The sequence below is a fragment of the Pectinophora gossypiella genome, chromosome 15 (assembly GCF_024362695.1).
Source record: "Pectinophora gossypiella chromosome 15, ilPecGoss1.1, whole genome shotgun sequence".
NCBI classification, from domain to species: Eukaryota; Metazoa; Arthropoda; class Insecta; order Lepidoptera; family Gelechiidae; genus Pectinophora; species Pectinophora gossypiella.
In genome coordinates, this window is record NC_065418.1 from 13,401,385 (window position 1) to 13,411,307 (window position 9,923).

Below are 9,923 nucleotides of genomic sequence, written 5' to 3' on the forward strand. Positions count from 1 at the left end.
CAGTTGAGTGACGACCGACTAGGGTCCGTGAGCTAGCGAGACGAGGCGAGTGGCACCGTACCGCGTTCTCCCTGCTGACAGCTGCCGAGACGCGGGGGCTTTCGTCGGACGTGGACATGGTGCTGCGCCGTGCTCAATCAAAACACAACGTACATTCGACGATATTTATTAATGGAATCGTTCACCGGTTCACTGTCGGTTATTTCGTTAAGACTGCGAGTACAAATTTAAAAATCGCCCGTCGGCGAGCGACCGCATCGCTCGCCGGCGAGCTTACATGCGATTTCATTTGCGACACACATTTTACACCGATCGACGTAACATTAACTCGTACGACGCGAGCACACATAGACAGACATACACAATTTTTAGTTTACGATGCATACTGTGGCACGACCGCGGCCGGCCGAGTTCGTCGTGTAAAATTAATACAAAGTTCATTTATATAAAATTAAAAAACGACATCGGACCGCTGAAATTATACAAAAATTACAATATTAAAGACTGTACACTATCTAATATATACAATAGTTGCCAGCATAGATATGTGCGGGGGCTTTATATACAGGGCGGTGGGGTTGGTGACGCGATCTCCCACACGTGAGCTGATTACACATTGTAGTCGTGCGCCATGAGGCCATGCACTTGCTCGAGGCGGTACGCAAGCCTCTGCTTCTGCGAGAACTCGTCCTCCTCGAGCGTCACCATCAGCTGTTCGTTGTACTTCACCGCGTACGCGTACAGCTCGTTCAGTGCGCAGTTCGTATTAAACTCCTTCGTGTGGAGCCGAGATTCTTCCGCGAGCATCGCATTCATATCTTGATCGGATATCGCCGGCATCAATTTAATATCCGCATAATAACGCTCTACCCATTCCTTATATACCGGAATATCCTTCGCGTAAAGAAGCTTGGACGAAGGCGAATCTTTGCCAAGTATATGATCGGACGTGGAGCAAGAGTCCATGAAAGTTTGCGCGATAACAGATAAGCATGAATCTACCGTATTAGACTTATGAACATCGAATACGAAGTTAGGATTTTTTATCAAATTTACCCAGAAACGCAATGGAAGAGAGTTGCTTTTCCAAGTGTGCACGACTTCGGGATCGGATATTGCGTGTTGTAGCGCCTGGTCGTCGAGGAAATCGAACATATACTTTATAGCTAAAGGTAGCGCTGAGCCGCGATGCGCGGTACTGAAAATAGTTTCGAATAAATCATCGACAAACTTTTGCAGCGTTCCCTTAGTGGCGAGAAGACGCGTGAGATATATTTCAGAGACCATTTTATTGCCACGCTCTCCCTCCTTGTGTGCGTCACCGTCGTGGTGTCTCACCAAATGCCAGTATTTAAAACCGCCACCGTGTTCGTATTTGAGCGGGCTGGCTGGCGGACTAGCGGAACCGTATTTACCGCGGTTCAAAGTTTCATACGTATGCGATTTATCGTTCTTCTCCATGTTGGAGAGATTATAGACGGAACTTTGTTTCGCTACAAGACTGAGACAAGCACCATCCGGTACACGGTAGTGGTTGAGAGTATTGAGCTTGCGCCACTCGCTTTCGCATTTAGTGGTGCTGTCTTCGTCGTACAATATCAGACGACCGCAGGCGCCCGTGCGCCATTCTAAGTCTAGCTCATCGCGGCTGGGTCTTTGGGAGTATGGAGTCGCACGGTAGATAGCATCTAAGCATTTTTCTTTTACTTGACTTATGGTATCACAGTCTAGAACTTTAACTTGAACGTTTTCTGTTGTCGCTTCTAAGCCGCTGACGAAAAAGGTTTGTTGCGATATCGACACACTAACCATCATGGGCTTGAAATCAATCGATTGCCTAATGAGCTTTTCTTCACTAAGGGAATAGCGGGCCTCGGAGGTTATGTTATCGACAGGTCCTTTGTCTACTTGACCTTTCATCGACCTAAACAAAAGGTAAAGCGGTTCACCGGCGCACTCACGGAGAAATTTATACAAGAGGAAAGTAAACCAAGCGCTTAGCATTTTCTCGGCGACGCTTTCAGTTCGTCTAAGCAACAACTTAGGATGACTTTTCCCCTCCATGCATTTTTCAATGAGTTCTGCAAGTAACGTTTTTAATACATCAGTGCAATATTCCATTTTACTCTGTAGAGTAACCATGATAAGAGAAGCTACATTAACACGATCGCGCATTGAAAAATATCTATTGCTTTCTAAAGTACGAATAAATAATAGAAGGAATGTTTTATTCATAATCAATTGTCCAAACATCCTCAAACCTTTGTCTTTTCTAATAAGCTCTGGACGTTCCCATTGGAGGACGGCATGGTCGTCAATGTTAGGGAACAGAATTTTCATGGCATACGTACGATAATCGAGGAATGGTATACCGCCCGTTACGTCTCCCGTCAAATCTGTCATCTCAGTCTGTAATTCCGCAAATGCTTCCTTGCATTCTGCGGCTACCCTTAACTCTAAAATATCCATTTGCTCTTGCATATTCTTTAATACTCTAATATTTTCAGTTGATTTTCTCCTATACATAACTAGAAACACGACAAACACTAATATGAGTATTACTATACTGGCAATGACACCGAATAATACGGGCTTGCCTATAGCGCCTTGTAGGCCGGCCTGTGACGAATAAGATAATTTACCAATCTTATACGTGAGAGCACGGCCTACTTTGACGACTACTTCTGGGGTGTCGACGCCGTCCGGCAACTCGTCGCGCGACGGAGGCCGACACGTCAACTGGTGTCGCGAGAGAGACGTCACGTTACACAAACTTTCGCCAATGTGAACCTCTACATCATTCTCGGTACACGCCCTATCTAAATTCTGACCATTGATGGTCAAATATTCCGATTTATAATACTTAACATCTTCGTCAAACTTTTCGTAAATTGGGTCGGGGTAAAGCAGGAAGGCATCTCCCGTTTTACTTGTAAGATTTTGTACGCTTTGTACGTCGTCCATATTGAACCCGTATTCTAATTCTAGAGGTCTATCAGGATCTAGATTTAGGCCAGCGCTCTCTATTCCAGGAGATTCGCAAATAAGATGCGTTTGAAAATCAACTCTATGACAAGGCGCGATGTAAGGACGATTATCGTGGTATACGTATATCTGTGGAAACTGAATGGAATGGAAATTGCGACCCATCACTTTGATGTTTATACCTCCGGATGGAATCCCTTTTGGTTGTTTGCGTTGTGTTGCTAGTGGAGGGCCAGATTCTACAGAGACAACGACGGGATCTTCTATGTATTCAAACTTTTCGCGCTCTAAAGTTCGCATACCATTATCGAATCGCATCCGCAAAGTACCCATTTTCAATTGATATGAATGACTAGTACGACAAACCGCCTCTTCGTGCGATACTGAGAGTATTGCGCAAGGCAAATCATCTATAAATGCTTGGATATTGCTACCCGCGTTGAGGTACTCTCCGGTAATACGTAGCTTGGTGCCTCCCGATTGAGGACCGTATTTAGGTTGGATAGAAGTTATTTTTGGATTTACAAACGCGTAATGGAATTTCGATTCGCCGCGATAATCGGCAACACGAACCACGACCGGGCCGTCTCGAGGTACTTCTTGTCCCGGTCCATCTACCGTACAAACAATACGTCGAGTCTTCACGTACAATTCTATAATAGGCTGACATTTAATTCCTGCAATAGTCACGCCGTTATAAATGTCAGATATATTGCGTCCTAGATTAATTCCTTCGATAGTAATATTTGTTCCTCCATCCCACGGACCTAGTTGGGGCCTAAAGGAATGAATCTCGGGATTAGGACATGTCTGCGTACGATTTAGCCACACGCTAGGAGCACCGCACTGTTCCTGGACTTCACATCGATCCGAACCCTGACACCAGCCGCATCCGAATTTCTCGGGAAGCGCTAAACACATACCGCAATTATCCGCCATGTCGTTACAACGGTAAATCAAAATGTGGGTATTATCCGGATTATCTAAAGGCTTAGATCCTCCCCATATTACAGCAAAGGAAGCGGTAATATTAGGCGCGCGCGACGTGTAAGTAAATTCAACGGCTTCGCAATAAATAGTATCGGCAAGGAGTTGAGCGTTTACATGGGTCACACGACCCTCGATATTGAATTGACAAACGAATCTAGTTTGAACAATAAATTGTCCAATGATATGAACCTTTACTTTTATAGCTTTCTTTACACCGGAAGGAACTAGAATTTCATTTGTGCCGTCTGACGTCGAATTTATGGTTGGGCAGAAACCGGGACCGGATCGATAGCTGGGACCGATCCGACTGACGCCTGTGACTAAAATATCATTTCGACAATTCTCTGCGGTATCATGTGTGCAACGATGACCGTCAACACACCAATCACATGGGAATGAAGAACTGACGCACTGAGTACACGAGCTGTACGTGTTACAATCGAAAAACGTAAAATTTGTAGCTACAAAATCAGGTCCCTGCGTAGTGCGTACCGACAATTTAGCTGTAAAATGATGTTGACCAGCGGGGATCGGTGGGAGCGTGTCGGTACGCGGAGTAGTACAATTAACACCATAAGGTTTTCTAGTAGCATTGGTTATCAGAGTACGATCTAAAGCTGTAAATGCACATAAGAATTGTCCATTAAGAGTGGGCAAGTTTTCAATAACTAAATCTAATGTTCTAGCAGTCGTTCGCTGTAGCTGACTCGGTGTTACTTGGGTAATAGTAGTGCATCGTCCACTGCGGTACGAGATCCAATACAGAGGATCTTTAGCTGCATCCTGACAGTCTGATCTGAGACTACACTTATTTTCAAGAGAACACCATCCACAATAAGGGTCTTTGGCTCCGAGACACGTTAAACACGATTTGTAGACGCTACACTCTTGAACTTTCACTTTAGACACTTTGCGTTCAGTCATCACATATAAATGCATCAGTTGAGTATCGAAGAACAAGTCTTTGTTCACAGGTGATCCTTCGTCTACAACAATATCTCCATATTCAAATGCTGAAGTCGCACTCTCGACAACAATCTTCTTCAAATGACCCTGGGCAGTACCAGCGAATACCACAGTGTAATCGCCAGTAGCGGTAGCTGCCACAGCAGTTAGCCTCTTTGTAAATACAGCCACAGGCACCGCCTCAACTGGCTGTTCTCCTCCCAGGGGCGTATTAACATCTAAACCGCAAAAATCTTCACTGATCGATTGCAGTTTCGTCCCAATACAAGCGTGAGATGGTGAAATAAAATCCAGACCTCTTGATCCATTTCCACTAAAACAGGTCTTTATATTCTGCATGAACTTGCGTCGGATGGCTTTCAGAGAATAAACGCATAGAGCTGACAAGTCAGAGGGTGTATTTGTGTTTATTGATTCACTTTGACTAAATGCTGCAAATAATACGTCATGTTGAGCAGTAATTCCAAGTTCTCCAGCGAGCACGGAGCCCGCCTTCCCAACAAAAGCTGCCTGCACGAGATTATAGCCAAAATTCCCTCCACCTTCACCTGTGCACGACATCGGTATTTCCGTATACGAATAATAATTCTCGTCATCATGACAAACGCGCACTAACTTACTGTAGTAAGTATCTGATCCCACGCCTCGTAATTGGGTAGTCAGGAAGTAACTGAACCCTTCAGAACTAAATCCATATACGTAGTTGATAGGATATCTTTCTCGAGACAGCGAATTGACAAACATTCTCGTTCCTGTTGTCACAGCCGTTCTAGCTATCATGAAAAGTCTGTCATCTTCGAGAGATCTGCTGCTGACTGTAGGAACTTCAGAACGATATGGGGAGTTGCCCGTGAACGTGACTCCGACATACATGACTTGAGTCATCGGAGGGTTCGGAGGCCCCGGCGCGATGAACGCCACCGTAGACGACGTCGCATTGTTCGCCGCTACAGGCTCACGCACTTCGCGCACATCCAATGAAATGTTATTCAAGTTGCGTACCGAGCACAACCCCTGCAATACTGATCCGCACGTTATTAATCGGCTAGACGAGTAATCTATTACGAGAGCCTTGTTCACATTGTCCGTAGGTTTCTTGACAAAGTTCGGTGGACAGTCGTAAGTGCATTGGGCGGAGTCGTTGACGGGTCCCGTAACAATCGACTGTGCGACCTCCAAATCGGGGGAAAGTTGATAGATTCTGTTGACGGCGCCGATGTAGACACGGCCTGTGTTCCGGTCGACGACGAGATGGTTGAAGAAGGAGTTGGGTGACGTCACAGGGTCGATAAAGGTGCGCACCACGTCCTGGTCGGCGCGCGCGGCAGCGCACGCGGCCGTGAGGGCCAGCAGCACGCGCCACATGGTGCGGGCGCATGTGGCCGGCAGCCTACCGCGCGCGCCGCCGCTTGCCCGCTGCGTCCCGCGCCCGCCCCGAGCATCTGCAACGCGAGACACCCACTCAGCCGCACTGCCCGCGCCCGGGCTTGGCCCGGTCTCCGTCGCCGCATCGATCCCATCGCACCGCACCGCTCCGCCGACTGCTACTTGCCTAATCTACGTTGTCTGGTGAAGCCTGTAGACTATATTGACGACGAAAACCTATCCGGTGTATTACGATTGTATTGTTTGATGCGCGGTGTGCACGAGCTAACACGTCGTGGCTCGGAGAGGTCCAGTGCGATCGGAGCGAATTCGCGAGCTGAAGCGAGGACGCGCGGTCACCGTCTTTCCATATACTTTGAAAATTATAGCACTAACCTATTTTCTTTGCAATTATCACACATGCACTACAATAAAATAACTTATTACAAAATATAAATCAAGTCAACCTTGTCCATTTTCAAAGTAAATAAAGTATCCAAAAATTACGGCAGAGGATATGATATGACATTGGTTGTCAGTTAAACGTAGTAATGAATAATGCGACGAGTCGAATCTATGAAATATAGGCACAAGGTTACTTGAAGATGCGGTACGTTAACTTTGTTGGACGCTCGCGCTCGATCAATTAACGGACGAAAATAGGTTAGTACTAGGAAAGTGCGGTCACGGGCGGCCCCGACGCGGTCAGTGCACTGATACAAGTCACACGCCGACGAAAGCCTCAGCATCATCATAAGGGGGGATAATAACAAAATAAAATATTTGGCATGCTGTTCGTAACGAGGGAGTGAACGTGGTAGCGCAACGGTAAAATAAAATATCAAGTTTACAGAACTGAAAACATCAATACATCAAATACTTACAGAATAGCCATGGTGGACTCAAATTCGGGCTTTTATCAATGTTCACGTGTAGATCATAAGTTTTGGGAGCGCACTCTCATAGTGCGATGGCTTGGCTTGTAGTAATTGGTGGCCGAGACCTGCAACAACAAATATCGTGTTTAAGAATCGGCGGTGGGCCCAATCTGCCTATATACCTAGCTAGTGAACGTCGACTCAACCTACTAGTACATAACATGCAAAACTTCCGAACATTAGCGAATCGGCTACTGTGAGAAAACCCAAGACAAATTCATCACATTCTTTCACTAATCCACGCGATTTTACAGATGATCAACCAGCATAACGTTACGGTGGCAAAGTGTTCAATTTATTGGTATAACTATTTCAACCCATTTTTTGTTGATTATGACATTGGGTTTTCGTGACACCATTTCTTGCTGAAATGCACACAAAAGAGACTAAACCAAACATTCGCTGTACCTATCTAACAAAATATTAGGAGTTGTTATTTGACTTTACCTAAGCACCAACTTACTGATGATGATTTTTAAGTATTGTAGAGGTTATTGAAAATTAATCTATTTGGTTTGCTTGTTAAATTGAACACTACTTTATGTTGTAATTAATTATTATTATGAGTGTCTCTTATAAATACAAACCCCAGGTAGGTAGTACTAATTTCCGTTTTAGAAAATTCCGTTTTAAAAAAGAATAGATTGCTTTTTGTAGTTTATTTCCAGTTAGTTGAATGAAATTAGTAATTTAGTTATTTCACAACCTTTTAGTTTTTATAAATGTTGAATGAGTTATGATTAAGTTGGTTCCCTGATCTGCAGTGATCTTCATTCAAGCCCCTATAGGGTGTAATTAGCTTATTACTTAGGTACCGAGGTTTCTTCGCAGATAATCGAATAATAATCAAAAGATTTCTAAGCATAGCTTCTTTTAGTTAGAACATGGCCGCTTGTCCGTTCTCAAGGTAAATTGCTATAAGGAAAACTCGCATGATTTTTTATAGTACCTGACACATCTCTAGATTCTATTCAATTGAAAAATATTTACAAACACAATATTAACAGCATTTTTTCAACGATTTAAGTAGATGAACTTTTTTTTATACTAAGCTGTAAAAGAATGTTGGCGTTATGAGTCGTATTATTTCCTTGCGAAAATATGGCGCTCAAGCTATTTTCCGGTAAGATTCCTCAATAAAGCTTAAATGGACAATTTGGTGCAATTTTCTGGTCGACATCCGTCGTCAAATGGATGCGGTGATACTGTTTTTTCCCAACCGGTTCTATACGAGCCAAGTTTAAAAATTCGGACCTAAGTTCTGATTATCTTTCTGTAAACCATTATATCAGTGAGTAATCTGTTGTATCCTTAATTAAAGAATTCTATAATAAGTTGTCCTTGAAACTGAAATGTGGAGAAAACACTGTAGTTTAGAATTACCATTTATTTTCATGGTATCCAATGAAGGCCGCTCTGAATCATGGCGTTTTGAATAATTTCATAACGCGACGTCTCGACGAATTTAGTCAATGGGCGAGCTAGCGTCAACACTGCAACGCGCGGCCGCGACCGGTCAGCCAGAGACGGCATTTGTTGACTGCATTCCCTACTCCCACACGTTATACTACCACCCACGCACAACCAAGAACACCAAAAAATCTACCACCTTTTAACCACCGTTAACCAGACGTCCAATAATCCTCAATTTTCCTATCAAATCACTTCCTATCTACGCCTATTCCTTCCACGGAGAACGGAGAAAAGAAAGTCAGCCATTATCGCGCACGCGAGTCGATAAACGGAAGCCATTCTGAAAACGCCACGCAGTCCATCCAGCTTATTGCAATGCGCTAAAACAAACACGAAAACTTACCGTTTTATTGATAATCTCTCAGGTAAAACGCAATCCTTTAGAATCCAGGTTCAGTAACACTATTGCACCACTTCACACTATATTCTTTGTACAATTTCACTGTTAATATTTTTATTGAAATCACTAATCACCACAATCGACGGCGCATATCACAACATTATTCGTGTAAAAAAACTTGTGTCGGGTAATACAATCCGTTTCAAAAAGTAAAATTGCCCGTTTGCACAATGAGTCCCCGACAAGAGCATCAGTCTTCGTACATTGCCGTGGAATGATTTTGATTTCGCTTTTCGAACGAGTTTAGGCGTGACTGATCCGAGAAAAGACGAACACACCCGAACACTACCCGAACGCGACTAGTTATGCTTGTTTCGCCGCTAGAGGCAGCACATTGTTTGGATGCGTTCAAAAATAATTTTGTCTGTGGTTGCTGTTATAAGTCATAGAGAAGAAAAGTAAGTAATGTGAAAATTTTTGCTTTTTATTTTATATAAATGAAATTTGTTATGTACTTTGGTTATGTAACTGTGGAAAAACTTTAAATAAATTAACTTGAAATTAACAGACTGGATACATTTTTTAGCCGATTCGTTTTACGTAATAGTTCATTCGCTTGTGAATGGGGGCTATATAGAATGAATGATCATAAACAAGGGAGTTAGGTAATAGGGTGAGGGGAGGGGTAATAGGATTTTTGTTTGTGGTAGGGCTTTTTGGCGGGAAACGGGAACGGGACAGTTGCTTTCTTCATTGAATAATCTAAATAATTAATACGAAGTGGTGTTTTGTGGTTGATGATCGCATTAAGTTAGTCGGAAGACATTCGCGAGTGTTATTATATTGGAGTATTCAATAAACAAAGT

The 9,923-nt window shown here is 43.6% G+C and overlaps 1 protein-coding gene across 2 annotated transcripts in view; it reads right to left on the reverse strand.

Annotated features, from left to right (window-relative positions):
- Window positions 1-9,405, reverse strand: part of LOC126373271 (acyl-CoA:lysophosphatidylglycerol acyltransferase 1) — a 351,324-nt gene extending 341,919 nt beyond the window's left edge. Inside the window, exons 1-3 of one of the 2 annotated variants that reach the window (XM_050019336.1) lie at window positions 9,061-9,405; window positions 7,191-7,309; window positions 151-6,383 (exon numbers count right to left, since the gene is read on the reverse strand). In XM_050019336.1, the coding sequence (XP_049875293.1) occupies window positions 610-6,306 (5,697 nt within the window). In that variant the 5' untranslated portion in view covers window positions 6,307-6,383; window positions 7,191-7,309; window positions 9,061-9,405 and the 3' untranslated portion in view covers window positions 151-609. Of the gene's footprint in view, window positions 1-150; window positions 6,384-7,190; window positions 7,310-9,060 lie in introns of those variants that run through there. The other variant, XM_050019337.1, reaches the window with a different exon arrangement.
- Between the last annotated feature and the right edge of the window lie 518 nt (window positions 9,406-9,923).